Source organism: Phaenicophaeus curvirostris, chromosome 23 (genome assembly GCF_032191515.1).
Source record: "Phaenicophaeus curvirostris isolate KB17595 chromosome 23, BPBGC_Pcur_1.0, whole genome shotgun sequence".
Taxonomy (NCBI): Eukaryota; Metazoa; Chordata; class Aves; order Cuculiformes; family Cuculidae; genus Phaenicophaeus; species Phaenicophaeus curvirostris.
The window spans coordinates 4,846,116-4,861,503 of NC_091414.1; the positions used below are offsets into that span (position 1 = coordinate 4,846,116).

Genomic DNA, 15,388 nt, shown 5'->3' on the forward strand with positions numbered 1-15,388 from the left:
TATTTAAAAGCCACTTCACACACGAATTTGCACTAATTTAAAAGACTCTGTCCACAACTGTTTATTTTTGGTTTAAAAAGTGGCTTATGGCAGTTTAAGACTATTCGTAACTGGCTTAAACTAATGAGAGTTAAGCTACACTAGGGTTTATATTCATTCACGTCACCTGTTTAACATCACATGCACAGCTTAGAGCCATGACTAAACACAGAACTGAGGTGCTTTAGGGATCACAGCAGCAGAGGGCAGCACACCCCACAACATCAATAAGTATTTCTCCTCTGTTAACAAATACTCTGTCCCTCTCCCTCTGAAACACAGCAGAAAGACAACCCGATTCCCTGACATCAGTTACCCCTCCAAGTACACTGAGGGCAAAAGGTTTCTATTAAGCTATTTAAAAGGTGTAACTGTGCATTTTTAGTGTCGTTGATATCTCACCTATCATCTACCATGTTCTATCCACACCAAAAGGTCTTAATTCTTTAAAGAAAGCCACATGAACTAAGCTGAACTCAAAGTCTGAATGGGAGCCCTCAATCCTAGAAAGGTCAAACAATCAAGCGTGGGGCCTCGCAGTGAATGCGTGGAAACTTCACACACAAGGAATTTGGTTGTGGATGTTAAAATAACTACTACTCAGTTTAAGAGTTCTAAGTGGCTGTTGCAAAGAGAAGTTTCAGTGCCAGGGGCATTTCCAAACCATGTGTACCCTACTAAAACTCTGAACATTGCCCAGCTGAAGTTCTCTTTGGGAGTGTTGAAATAGCTTTGTCTCTGATATTCACTCTAAACCACAGGTTGAATTCAGACTCCCCCAAGTGTCCATCAAAATGTAGCAATATTTGTCCATGAGACACTTCACAGGGAAGTTGCTCTGACAAACACAAGGCAACGGAACACGCGCAAAGCCCGGGGCCCTCCCAGTAACCGACCTTCATTAGCTTCTGGTCGAGAGTTTTTGATAAATGCAGAAAATTTGGCGAAGATATCCATTCCAGCAGTGTTTGATTCTGGATGCTTTGGTGAAAGTTTTAGGTACCTAAAAAGTAAAAAGGAGTAGAACAACAGTTTAGCAGAACAACAGTCATCATACATCAACTAGCACAATATGTCTCTTCGCAAAAATGATTGATTTGACATCTACATCTATTCAACACTTGATCAAGTGATCAAGTCAAATGTACCCCTGTTCGCTGCAGGGGGCTTGGATGAGATGATCCTCATGGTCCCTTCCAATCCAAACCATTCTATGACTCCATGACATCACATACATTGACAAATTTATCCATTTTCAGATTAACGTGAATGCTTCTTCCATGTAGTTATCACACAATTTCATTTAGGCTGAAGATTTTCAAACCTCACACTTTTTAACCACTTTTCAGAGGAATCCCAAGGAGTATTTCTGCTTTTTGAATCAGGCATTCATTTTTAGTACAGAGTATTTGAACCAGCCCCAGGCTCACAACAGTTAAGTCCCATACCACAGCACAGCAGGGCTGCCAACAGCACAAATCACAGTCCTGCTCAGGAGAACAGAGTCAGGGATCAGTGAAGTGAAGGGAGGCGATTCTGCCCCTCTACTCCGCTCTCATGAGAGCCACCTCGAGTTTGGTGCCCAGTTCTGGTATCCCCAACGTAAGAAGGATATGGAACTGTCGGAACAGTCCAGAGGAGGCCACGGAGATGGTGCAAGGCTCTGCTATGAGGACAGGCTGAGAGAGCTGGGGTTGTTCAGCCCAGAGAAGTGAAGGCTGCAGAGAGACTTAAGGGCAGCTTCCAGTACTGGAAGGGCCTCCAGGAAAGCTGGGGAAGGGCTTTTTACAAGGGCCTGTAGTTATAGAATGAGGAGGGATGGTTTAAATTGGAAGGGGAAAGATTTAGATGAGACATTAGGAAGAAATTCTTCACAATGAGGCTGACTGAGGCCCTGGCCCAGGCTGCCCAGAGCAGGGGCGGCTGCCCCAGCCCTGGAGGGGTCCAAGGCCAGGCAGGAGGGGAGATGGAGCCCCTGGTCCAGTGGGAGGACCTGCCCATGGCACGGGGTGGAACTGGATGGGCTTTAAGGTCTCTTGGGATCCAAACCATTCTGTGATTCTATCAAACAGGTAACGAATGAAAGACTCTTCTTCATTCTCTGTTCACTGGAGATAAATTTTTGTTTGTTTGTTTAAATTAATATCAGCTCTCCCACAGGAACATGGACTCCAAACCTCTTAACAAAAGAGTAAAGTCCAGCCCCACTAAAATGCCCAGTTTGCTACAGGTAGCATTTGCATTTTGCCACTGCCTGCCAGCTGAGGAGGAAGAAGCCAACATTTTAGAGACAGCCTGAACCCATTTCTCATTCTTGTGCTGTGTAATCTGATTGTTTTTAGAAGCGTTCAGGATTTTCCACTATAATTTACAAATACAAAATAATAGATCTACGGAGCTCAGCATTATGCCTGGGATAATGAATTTCTTAAAAAATCTTTCCAAGTTGCATGTAGCAATCACTGGTTATGTGCAGTTCTCAGCTGTCCACCTGCTTACAAATAGCAGGAAGGACTAATAACAAAGTTCACTCATACTCCTGGTGAGAACCAGAAAATTAAAAACTCCTGAAGATTTAAATAACCCCTTACTTCTAGGACAACTACAAATGCCAGTCTCCAAAAAGACACTGCACATCCCCTTAGAATAGATTCCCAAATTATTACTGTGTTGGGACTAAGTTTTGTAGAGCAGGGTCATCTTCCTTTACATTATCAGACACGGCATCAGCATGGCCTGCCTCAGTCATCGAGAGGAAGAGTCAGTTTGCAAACTGCAGGAATGCTACAGGGACAACTTGAAAATGTTTTTTAAAAGAAAACAGCTTTTAATACACAGCTGAGGGAGCTGGAGGGACGAGAGACATGACAAGTAACAACTCCAAGCTGTTTTCAATGTCTAATCTTCAGTTCATTGATGCTGAAGAACATCTCAATCAGTGCAACAAACCCCTCTGAGAAAATACCATCTCATCTACAGTGGCAAACTACCATTTCAACACTTACTTGGGTGGAGCCAAAACATCTTCCAGGAATTCCTCAATCTTATTCACATCTGTTTTCACTTCGCCATTGTAAGTGATGAAGGGTGGATGAGTGCCTGGAGCCAAATTTTGAAGGTCTGCTGGTTTTCTAGGGTGAAATACAAACCAACATGAGCATAAGCACAGGATACCCATGACCCCAGGCTTCCTTGCTACAATCACAAAGGCACTGCAGGAGGCCTTCACATCCTTGCAGTCTTAAAAAGATATTACCCGTTTTCTCTAAAAAGCACATTTAGAACTTAATCAGCATTTTGAGTATATCCTTGATACCAATTAATTTCAAATACTTAAAACCAACTGCCTCCTCCTACTTCTGGCTATGTTTTCTCACATCAACAGAACGTTGGCTACCAAGGGGATACACGCGCCACACACACTCTCTTTCCCAAGCTCTGCAGTACAGAGTTTATATATAGCGTAATCTGTGATCAGCAATGATCCTGCTCTTTTACACAGAGTCCCTCTGGAAAACAACCAAGTCAGAGAGAGCAGAGTGTACAAACCATTTATTAGGTGCACACACAATCTGGTTCTAAACGAGCTGACAGATGCTTCAACATTATGTTAAAAAACAATGCTGAAAGATTCCTCCAGTGAGCAAACTACTTACAAATAAGAGCAACACAGTGGGGAAAGGGGAGGAGAATCCTCAACATTAGTAGGGCCTGACACAAGAAAAACAGAATCAAGCTAAACATGCAGACATTTCTAAATCTTAAGTCAGTTTTGGTGATGCCTCTCACTATTCACTCCAGCTCCTCCATATTAACCCTCATCAAGCTAATCCAATTATCTTACAAACAATTGGCTTCTCACTCCTCTACTTGTGCTGTGATGCTGTAGGACAAGGAACACTGCAGGCATTTATTTAGGAGCTTAGGGAGGGCAGGGATAAGACAAGGGGGAACGGTTCGGGGCTGAAAAAGGGGAGATTGAGATGAGATCTCAGGAAGAAATGTTTTCCTGTGAGGGTGGGGAGGCCCTGGCCCAGGTTGCCCAGAGCAGGGGTGGCTGCCCCATCCCTGGAGGTGTTCAAGGCCAGGCTGGATGGGGCTTTGAGCAACCTGATTCAGGGGGAAGTGTCCCTGCCGATGGCAGGGGGGTTGGCTTTGGTGTCCCTTCCAACCAAAACTATTCCATAATTTTATGATTCTTCAGGAGCAGCACTTCCAACTTGCCTCCAGTGCCTGCCTACAATCCAGGATGACTGCTCAGAAGGGACACAGTAACTTCTCCAAGAACTTCTCCACATTTTACAGGACACTGCAATTCCCTGCTCCTCAGACCACAGAATCATAGAATCACCAGGCTGGAAGAGGATCCACCGGATCATCAAGTCCAACCATTCCTATCAATCACTAAACCATGTCCCTCAGCACCTCGTCCACCCGCCCCTTAAACCCCTCCAGGGAAGGGGACTCAACCCCCTCCCTGGGCAGCCTCTGCCAGCGCCCAATGACCCTTTCTGTGAAAAATTTTTTCCTAATGTCCAGCCTGAACCTCCCCTGGTGGAGCTTGAGGCCATTCCCTCTCGTCCTGTCCCCTGTCCCTTGGGAGAAGAGCCCAGCTCCCTCCTCTCCACAACCTCCTTTCAGGGAGTTGGAGAGAGCAACGAGGTCTCCCCTCAGCCTCCCCTTCTCCAGGCTAAACAACAGCACACACGATGCAGAGGAGGCACGGTGTCCAACTGCACCCATGCCAAGCTGACCAGAGCACACGCTGCAGGATGACGACAACCTTTTGCTAGCGCTACACTTGGGAAGGAACAAAAAACAATGTCTGATCGAGCAGAAAGTCTGCCAAGATAAAGATGCCCCTTTGTTACTGTTTGAACAAATCCAAACGGTACCACAACCTTCAGACTGGGGTCGTGCTTTGTACAACGTGGCCACCTTTCTGAGCCAGCACCAGGTATCCAGGAATGGGATTCCCTGGATACTGGAACTACAGTTCAAGAAAGCTTCCTGACGGTACTGGAGGGAAAGAAGATCAGGAAGATACACAAACACAGTCATTCTGAGTAGCATAAGAAAGCAGCGTGTTCAGGGATGGCGCACAGGCTCTGTAAACTGAGCACAGCTTACAAGTTTATCCTGTAGAAAAGTTGCTCTCCATTTCTTCCAAAATTCAGAACCCCTGCTGGAATTTCATGTCCTGCCACTGCTGAACCTTTCAGGCAGAGCAAACAGCAACAGCACAGAATGCTCAAGTGTACTCGGGACAGAGAGGAGCATTTGGCAGTTTGTGTAAAATTTAAAGAGAAAAGTCACTTTCACACATTATAACATTAGACAGTCTGCTGTAGCTGGGTGACAGAAGTCTTGCTAACACAAGAATTCAACCATTTCAACTCCTTGGAAACTTAAAAATTGATTTCTTACTAACAGTTGCCATCACCCTCTAACTTTTAGGATTTAAAGTCTGTCATCGGTTAATGCTTTAAGTAGCTTAACACTTCATTTAAATACAGCTTTAACCCACAACAATTACAGGAAGTCATTGTGGCTCGCTTCCAATTTTGCATGTTGGCTAGATAAAATTCCTCAAAAGGAATGTTATTTTAAAAACAAACGCAGGCAAGACCACCGGATTTGCAGTTGTAATAGCAAATGAAAGGTTTCATTCCAGAAACAGACTGCTCCAACGAACTAACCAAAAAGTTTTCCAAAGAATCAAAGAGCATCTAAAGGATCCCAGAGCATTTTAAACCCTCCAGCCACTCCAGCCAGACCACCTCTATCTTTCCAGTGAAAGAATGCAGAGATGAACATCCCACAGCCAGAGCCCAAATACAATACAGCAATACAGGGTTTGATTTCCAGTTTGCTGCTCTTGCCAAGAGATCATATACAAACCTTGGTTTACCACATACAAGCCACAGCCTTTAGAGCATCACAAGTACACAGGAATAACCACAAATACACAGGAATATCCTTTAAAGGCTAAAAGTACAACTTCCTTTAATTGTCAAACCAGAAGGCAATTAAAAACATTACAGTGACGCTTTCTTCAGAGACAGAACTGGACAGCTTTATTTTTTTAATGAAAAAAATAAAAGAAGAAAAACCAAAACACCCACTCCTATAAGCACTCAAAGCAATTCCGTGATGGCTGGAATACTCAATCCTAAGTTTACCCGGGTATTTGGAAGTCAAGGGTGAATACTTCAACACAGAATCACAGAACAGTTTGAGTTGGAAGGGACCTTAAAGATCATCCAGTTCCAACCCCCCTGCCATGGGCAGGGATCAGGCTGCCCAAGCCCCATCCAACGTGGCCTTGAACACCTCCAGGGATGGGGCAGCCACAACTTCCCTGGGAAATCTCTGCCAGTGCCTCCCCACTCTCATAGTGAGGAAATTCTTCCTTATGTCTAGTCTAAATCTGCCCCTCTCCAGTTTAAAGCCATTTCCCCAAGTCCTGTCCCTACAAGCCTTTGCAAACAGTCCCTCTCCAGCTTTCTTATTAGGCCCCTTTCAGGTACTGGAAGATTGCTATAAGGTCTCCTCCAAGCCTTCTCTTCTCCAGGCTAAACAACTCCAACTCTCTCAGCCTGTCATACAGGAGGTGCTCCAGCCCTCTGATCATCTTCATCGCCTCCTCTGGACCTGCTCCAACACTTCCATATCCTTCTTATGCTGAGGATTCCAGAACTGGACACAATACTCCAGATGAGGTCTCACAAGCAAGGAACAGAGGGGCAGAATCACCTCCCTCAACCTGCTGGCCACGGTTCTTTTGATGTAGCCCAGGATACAGTTGGTCTTCAGGTCTGCAATGGCACATCACCAGCTCATGACAAGCTCCTCATCAACCAGCACCCCCTAGTCCTTCTCCACAGGGCTGCTCTCAATCACATAATCCCCCAACGTATACTGAAATCGGGGATTGCCCTGACCCAGGTGTAGGAGCTTGTACTTGGCTTTGTTGAACCTCATGAGGCTCACAGCCCCACTTCTCCAGCCTGTCCGGGTCCCTCTGGATGACATCCCGTCCTTCTGGTGTGGCAACTACACCACTCGGCTTGGTGCCATCTGCAAACCTGCTGAGGGTGCACTTGATCTCACTGTAAATATCATTGATGAAGATATTAAACAGCACTGGTCCCAGTACAAACCCCTGAGGAACACCACTAGTCATGGATCTCCGTCTGGACTTTGAGCCGTTGACCACTGCTCTCTGAATACCACCATCCAACCAGTTTCTTATCCACCAAACAGTCCACCCATCAAATCCCCATCTCTCCAATTCAGAGAGAAGGGTGTCGTGGGGCACCGTGTCAGAGGCTTTACAGAAGTCCAGACAGATCATATCCGTTAGTTTTCCTGTGTCCACTGCTGCGGTTACCCCATCATCGTAAGCCACTAGGCTGGTCATACAGGCTTTGTCCCTGGTGAAGCCGTGCTGGCTGCCATTGATCACCTCACACGGTGTGTGTGCTGTTGCAGTCTCAGCCCTTGCTCTGATGTGGGTGCATCATCCCCCGTGTCTTCCTCCAGTCCATCCTCTATATCAAGAGGCCCATATCTCTTGTGGAGACACACCTGAGAAGGTGTGGGCAATGACGGGGTTGGTTTTCTGCCCCGTCAGTGGACTCGCTTCCACTCACTGCTTCCTTTTGAGCCCCTGCCTACAACCTGCTGGGGGGAAGATACTGGATCCCCTTTGATCCTGAGATTTTTCCTGTGGCTGATTCTGCTCCTGTATCCTGGAGCTCAGGGAGCGGTTCCACCAGTCTGTCTCTAGACAGACACTAGACACTCACACTCCCTGATGCTCCTTAGCCTCTCTACTTCCATTTCAGCTCTGCTCCCAGGCTGAGGAGGTAGTCCTCTTGGTCACACCTTATGCAGCCGTTGCCCTTGCTGCCCTCTGTTTCCAGTGCAAGCTGGTGGCGCTCCACGCAGCTTTAGACCTGGACAGCTATGTGTTTTTTCTGGGAGCTCAGTGTGGTCTTACGTGTCCCTTCTGGCAGGTTTGGAGGACACAGCCGCTCACTGGGAGGACACCACGGCTGGGTTCCCTTTCACCAACCGAACTTACCTCCTGAGCAGAGAGATCACACCCTCCCTGCACAACCTGCTCTCGCAAACTGCTCGAGGCCTGCCCCTCTGAGGACGCCCGCCTCTGTCTGCATGCTCCTGTTCATGATGCTCCCTGAAGACTGTTTAAATCTCCCATGGCCACTTCTGGGATTCTCCCCCTCCATGCCAGTGTCAGCCATGATGTAGGAGCCTCCGCTTCCCAGAGTCTGGACCCACCTGGCAGGCTCCCTCCAGGCTCCCTCTGGGGTTCCTGGGCTCCCCTCGCTCTGGCAACCACCCCTTCACCTCAATCTAGTGCCCAACTACAGTACTTACCATGTCTGCCGCTGAACCGCATTGATTAACATCTGGCTATCACCATCTAATTAGGTGAAGAGGCTCTTCCACATCAGAGGTAAGGTATGAACATCTCACGGCTTTGCCACAAACCAGAGCAGCAATTAGCATTCAAATAATTTCTTGCAGATCAGACAAAAGCCATCCCCAGACACAATATGCTTTAGGGATTTCTAAACTACACAGGTACTGCAACAAGTGCCTGAAGAGCAAGGCAAGAAATAGAGAAGCCAGCACTAAACCTCCCGTCTCCAGCTCTTAAGTAGTTATTTTACACTGCCGAAGCTGCATTCACCTCTGGGCAGTCTTTAATATTTACTCACCTCTTTATTTAATCTTTGTCAACATAATTGCAAAACCACACAATCAAGATGTGGAAAATAAGATTTCAAAACTTAACTGAATTCAAGTTGGCCCTGAATGTTGTTACAGGCCCAACAAATGGTTTCTGCGCTGCAGCTCTGCTCTCGTCACCAGGACAAGCCAAGTCTCTGAGCACTGAAATGCTGCTGCTGAAAAGGGAAAGAATGAAGCCTCTGTCTGACTAACAGAAGCGAAAAATGCATGATGTCTTTGAAAGGGCGGTGAGTCCCACTTCGTTTGCCTGTGTGCATATTTTTGTGTCTTAAGAGTAAAACTGAGAACTGCAAAATGTTCTTTTGTTAGCACAGTGTGAAGTCCAATGCCATTACGGACGGGAAAAATACACGACAGAGTCAGTCAAACCAGACTCAGTTTTTCCTGTGTCCCACATTACTTTCTTGTGAACTTTTGTACCCAACCCTGACCTTTTAAGCCTCACAAACAGACAGAGCTTGCCTTACTGTTGTGCAGAAATTACGCTGTGAGGCAGAAGCATGGTTTGTAAGAAACTCTTTCTCATTTTTTGGCTAGCAAAATCAATTCAGATGCTTAAAACCACTACTGTGGCTCTTCAACAAGCCTGTCTTGAGCCATTACTAAGGCTCTTCAACAAGTCTGTCTTGAGCAAAAAGAAGAGAGGGGAAATGGCTTGATTATTTGTAAAAGCAGTTTCTCATGATGGTATTAGATGCATTAACGCAACATCTCGCACCTATTATCATTGTGGTAACACTAACAGGAATAAAGTACTACCTGGTATCAAACACTTCCACTTCAACTGTCACATGAACATGACAGTTTGCAAGCTACGCCGCTCTCCAACAAGTTATTCAACAACCCAGAATGTTAAATTTGTATTTATGAAGCTTTAAATAAAGCCTAGAAGGAATACGGTTGGTATCAAGATCTATTCAAATCTGAATTAGCTTCAGAGGTCCCTCTTTTCCTTTACTAGAAAATATGTGCCATGTACAACAAAAGAGTGGAGGTCATTTGACCTGTTCCTGTGCAGTTCTTTTTTAGTTTTGCACTTATTTTGTGTTCTCCCCTCCCCCAATAAAAAAAACCAAACTGAAAGAAAGCTTTCCTTGTGTAAGAACGGATAATTTTAAACATCTGCTACCAATTTATATTCTAAAAAGTAAGTCTTGCATCCCATTCCCCCATCCCATGAACTCAAAGTTGCCAAAGGGACACAAATAAAGCCAATTCATCAGGCAGCTTTGGCATTTTAATGGTATCTCTCAGACTGATTCAGCAGTAAAAATGCTTCCAAGTATAAAATGTCTCTTTCAATCTTCTCCTCATACCCCTCTGCCCCAGTAACTGCAATAGGTTGAATAACACCATCATTAAAAGGAAAGGAAATCCAAAACTACAAACAGTACACACGCACCAGTTCTGCTCCTGAGGTTTCCACAAACCACACGCGCTGCTAACTGGAAGATCTGACATTTTTGGTTTATATGTGCTGGCAGCAACTGTTATACTTGCAGTAAAACCCCACACTGGCCAGAGAGGATCTCTGAGCAGCTCCAAATGCAAACACGGTTGACAAAAGCTGCTTTCTCACCTCTGAGTGCTCTGCCTTGTCCTTTCTACACATGGAAATACTGAACACTAGTTGCCAGCACTGAAGCTCAGTGATTATCATAAACCTAAACAAGTCACCTCCTTCAAAAGAAATGGCAAGAAGAGGTTAAGTCTAGCAGAGTGATTTCTTTCTTACATGTTTTACACTCAATTCAATGAGTGTAATACACTGTCTAATTCTATTGGCTTTATCGCTGAAAAAAAAGGTCTGTAAGCACAGGCAGGCTCTCCTCTCTCCAGAGTTTGGTGACTAACATTACATTAGTGCTGTGAAAACACCTAAAAAAACCACAAGGCCTCTGCATTACCAGTTCTAAAGTACACCCAGCCTAGGAAATTAAGACTCCTGAATTCACATCTCACCCCTGTGAGGCATTTGTCTCATAGATGGAGAAGCTGCAATTTAGGTGGCACATCACTGTGATATATTTGGCTAACACTATACAAAGGCAGAATATTTTACATGTTATTCCTACCCATTTCACATTTATTTCACTCATATTTACCTCATGGACAGATATTTCTACACTGTTTTTATTCTTGCTCCATAATAAGCATTATTGTCTTGAAGTCTTTAAAAAGAGGAGTCGGTTGCACCTTATTTGTGAGATATGATCAAAGACTGGCTGATATAACACACCCACCCAGCAGTCTTCACCTGCAGGGTCTCAATGTGAAGTTGTTAGGATTCAGTATTCAGTTATAGAGACTTCATGTCAGCTGCAAGTTTTACAGGAGAAACACATCATTTAACAAATTCAAGAGAATTTACCAGACCAATTCTTTTTGTTTACAGACACTTAGAATCAGTGAATGCATCATTTACATCTCAATATTTGCAAGGACAGATTTTCTTCTTAATTTCAGAAAACAAGCCATTCAGCAGCCCCAAACAAACACTTGTTGCACCAAGCATATCATACTCTTGTCAGACGAACCAAGTATTTCTTACCTCTTCAGGTCAACAGTTGTGACACTGAACACCACTCCCTTCAGCCACAGAATCATGAACAGCCTCTGAGAAAAGGGACAGTTTCCTATGCTTTCACCATCACTGCCAGCCTGCAGAAGAGAACAGATCACGGATGAGATGACAAGGCGGTGCCACCTACACAGGCTCACAACTGCTGTTAGATCTTTAAACAAAGGCAGACACAGTAGCAACTCATGGGTTGTACTGCCTGTACGGTCTTCACACAACTAACTCCTCCACAGACCTAAGGAGGTTATAATCAAACCCAGAATCACCTTGCAGGAACATGCCTTTGCTCTCCAAGTCCAGCAAATCCACCCGGACCAGCCATCCTGAACAAGCCACCTCCATATTACACACAAGGATGAGCATTCTCAGACTACTGAGATATGCTTCATGTACTGGGAAGGTATGCACAGACTTTGCATCATTTTGTTTCTTTTTTTTTTTGTTTTTAAACTAATTGTATAATCATACCGCAGAATCATGGAATGGTTTGGGTTGGAAGGGACCTCAAAGCCCATCCAGTTCCATCCCCTGCCATGGGCAGGGACACCTCCCACTGGATCAGGTTGCTCAAAGCCCCATCCAACCCGGCCTTGAACCCCTCCAGGGATGAGGCAATACTTGCACCTTCTGATGACGTTTTACTGCAGAGATGATGAGGATTTTATCACAGTGAAATCTGCCAATCTATGAAGTCAGCAAACCTACTTACTTCTTGTGTCCTCTAATAGCTGTGCACAAAATGTATCAAAACAAGATTTCAGACAACAAAATAATTCATTTTTCACACTTAAGATGATCCAACTGCTCTTGTCAATAATGTTCTTCGTTCATTATTATTTTTCCTCCTCTACAAGGCACATCTGATTAACTATAGTCATCTTCCAGCATGTCACTTATATCTCCCTGTGCAGTGTTGCCACAAGCCAAATGCAACCAGCACTATGAATCTTTATTGTATTGCAGGTGTTGTAAGGAAAGACATAACTGTAAGTGTTTAGAGACTTCACTGACAATAAAGCAATATTCCAAAGCCACATTTTATAGGCAATTTATCAATAAGTCTTTGTCCCACCACAACAAAGCTCCATTACGCTGCAACAATAAGGCACCCCAGGGCACCCAGTGATGGCATCCATCCCATGATTGCTCCGACAATGAAGTACGTATCGCCGGGTTGGAAACTTCGACTTTTTAGTGGCTACAACTAGACACACAAAACCTTGCATCTTTTTATAAAACTCAATCCTCTGAAAACTGGCCCAGTAGTCCAAACAGCCACAAACATCAGATTGTCCTGATGTGCTCTTTATGTTACAAGAGTTTGAAAGGATTTTGTTTGTTATTATTAGAGTACTTCCAGGAATAATTTTAATCAAGGCAACTCTCAAAACCTGGCTAATTCTTCCATCATTACCATTACCTTTTCCTAGGCCATTTTATAAGGCTGTAGGATACGCTGGCTTTGTCCCAAAGAGACAGAGAGCAGCTATTCACTAAGCACAGAGTGTTTCAGAGCAGAGCTACACAAGGGGAAAGGTTGAACACAAGGACTAAGCACTGATCAGTGGAAATCCAGCGTTTTAAAAAAGAGGAGGTGGGAGGGGCTGGGAAAGAGGGAAGAGAAGAAAAGCCAACAGAAAGTTCTGGTCCTAAAGCTTAGTGATGATACTAACTTTCTGGTCTCATTTCTACCAATACCCCTCTAGTCACAGCTGATCATCTTTCCAAGTTGGGGAGAATATCTTTCTCCAAACATTTATGAGTGTCACTAATGAACATTTGAAAGAAAAAAAAGTTGTCCCTCTGCTATAAATTACAAATTGTCTCCTCTATCTCTAGAAAGTAAAGCAAAACTTGCCGCAGATTCATGATCCCAGACTGTCTTAAAAGCTGGCGCATGGCTTCACAGTGTTCAGGAGACTGGGTTCTAAAAGCATCTACAAAAAGGATGAAACAGTCACTGTGGTTACTCTGGGCACTTTGCTTTCTAGCAGCTCAATCCACACTCTCCCGTTGTGCATTTAACTGCTGTAAGGATTCCAGCTGCTCTATGGATTCATTCATTCCTGCCTCACAAGGTGCTCACTCTGCAGTGTTTTTCCAACATCTGTGCACGTTTATGGATGTTAATATTTAACCACAATGTCATCCCTCCAGACAGAGGTGTATACTTCTGAATTTTCCACTACAGTTACACTAGTGTGTTTACACTGGAACAGACATTTCCTGCAGGTAAGTTATGCCAACGTAGATTTATACTCATCTAACACTTTCTGAAACCTGTCAGATTTTATCTACCTTTGAAAAACAGTATTGAAAAAGACAACGCTTCATTCCATCAAAGGAAAACACACGTTTTGTACTGCACAGGGTACTTCACACTTTGAAGCAGAAACAATTCTTCGGTTCACAACTGACCTCAGTCTTCAAGTTTTATGGCTACTTCAACCACAGTACCCAAGTTATGCTACAGCATCAGCACAGGCACGCGTGCCCCCATCCCATGAAGCTTCCTCACCTCCTCTGATGGAAAAGCAACCTCACATTTACTATAAAGTAAATAGAGAAATGTGAGCATTTATGGAAGTTTAACATCCCAGAGCTTAAAGCCATCCCTTGAGGCACCTCGGAGGAACTGTTAGCGCTGCTGTTCGAGCCACTCTCTGCCACCGGCTGTCACACTCAAGTCTACAGCCTGTTCTGCATACACAAGCAACGAATAGCATCTGCTTTTGTTTAAGCAAGACTGGCTTCTGGGATTATTTGACTCAGAAAAACGGTGAATAGCATACTAACACACAGTGCGTTGGACAAAACCTAATCCATTTTTCAAAGCTACAGCCGAGCAGCTAAACTGAGTGCAGACTTGTATGTCTACATTCAAACGTTGTCCCACTTCTGCTCCAAAAAGTCCCAAGTTATTCTGAGCACATACTGGAAAAGGAATGCAGTCAGAATGCCAAGAAACTTTTGGCTTCAGCGCTCTTCAGCCAAGGAATTCTGCTATGTAACTGTTCGACTGAGAGGCCCGCTTTCTATCTTCGTGTATTTGATGCACTGCGAGCTACAGCACGGCCCTGTCACACCCAAGCACGGAGAGCAGCACCCTGCTGGTGATGCAGCACCCGGCTCTCCTCCCGTCACTCCTCCCGTCACAGGAAGGATCTTTTCAGAGGGAGAGGTTTTGCCAGAGTCAGTTCTGCCTCTGATTCGCTCCACAGGCATAGACCTGTGCCAGCAGTAAACCATAACCTTTAAACATTGCAAAGCCATTCTGAGATTGGGCATGACCAGTCATGCAGTGGGTTAATCACATCCCAATTGTTGCCTAAGAACACTACTGAAAGCCAGAAATCTGCCGTGGCCTTGTCTTTGGATCATAGAATCATAGAATAACCAGGTTGGAAGAGACCCACTGGATCATCGAGTCCAACCATTCCTATCAAACACTAAACCATGTCCCTCAGCACCTCGTCCACCTGCCCCTTAAACACCTCCAGGGAAGGTGTTGGAATGGTTCGCGTTGGAAAGGACCTCAAAGCCCATCCAGTCCCACCCCTGCCACGGGCAGGGACCCCTCCCACTGGATCAGGGGCTCCAAGCCTCATCCAGCCTGGCCTTGGACTCCTCCAGGGACAGGGCAGCCACCACTGCTCTGGGCAACCTGGGCCAGGGCCTCAATAGACCTCATCATGAAGAACTTCTTAATATCTAATCAAAATCCTCCCCCTTCTAATTTATAGCCATTCCCCTTCATCCTGTCAGTCCAAGCCCTTGTAAAGAAGTCCCCCCCAGCACATGATATTCCAGGATATCTTCAGTGTCTAATCCTCAGCACCAGACTAAAGGAAATATTAAATGTTGACTTCTCTATACCAGTGTAAGCCTAGCTTATCCGTTAATTCAGCATGACTACACTCATTTTGTACTAAGAAGCTCTGTGTTTTTATTTCAAACTCTTTCTAAAATCAGTCTGAAAATCTT

General features: G+C 44.9%; 1 protein-coding gene across 2 annotated transcripts in view; it reads right to left on the bottom strand.

Annotated features, from left to right (window-relative positions):
• The window catches only part of CLIC4 (chloride intracellular channel 4), a 33,656-nt gene that overhangs the window by 3,753 nt on the left and 14,515 nt on the right, over positions 1-15,388 (bottom strand). For both annotated transcript variants that reach the window (XM_069875472.1, XM_069875473.1), the window contains exons 2-4: positions 11,375-11,484; positions 3,045-3,170; positions 936-1,042 (exon numbers count right to left, since the gene is read on the bottom strand). In XM_069875472.1, coding sequence (XP_069731573.1) covers positions 936-1,042; positions 3,045-3,170; positions 11,375-11,484 — 343 coding nt within the window. The remainder of the gene's footprint in view (positions 1-935; positions 1,043-3,044; positions 3,171-11,374; positions 11,485-15,388) is intronic.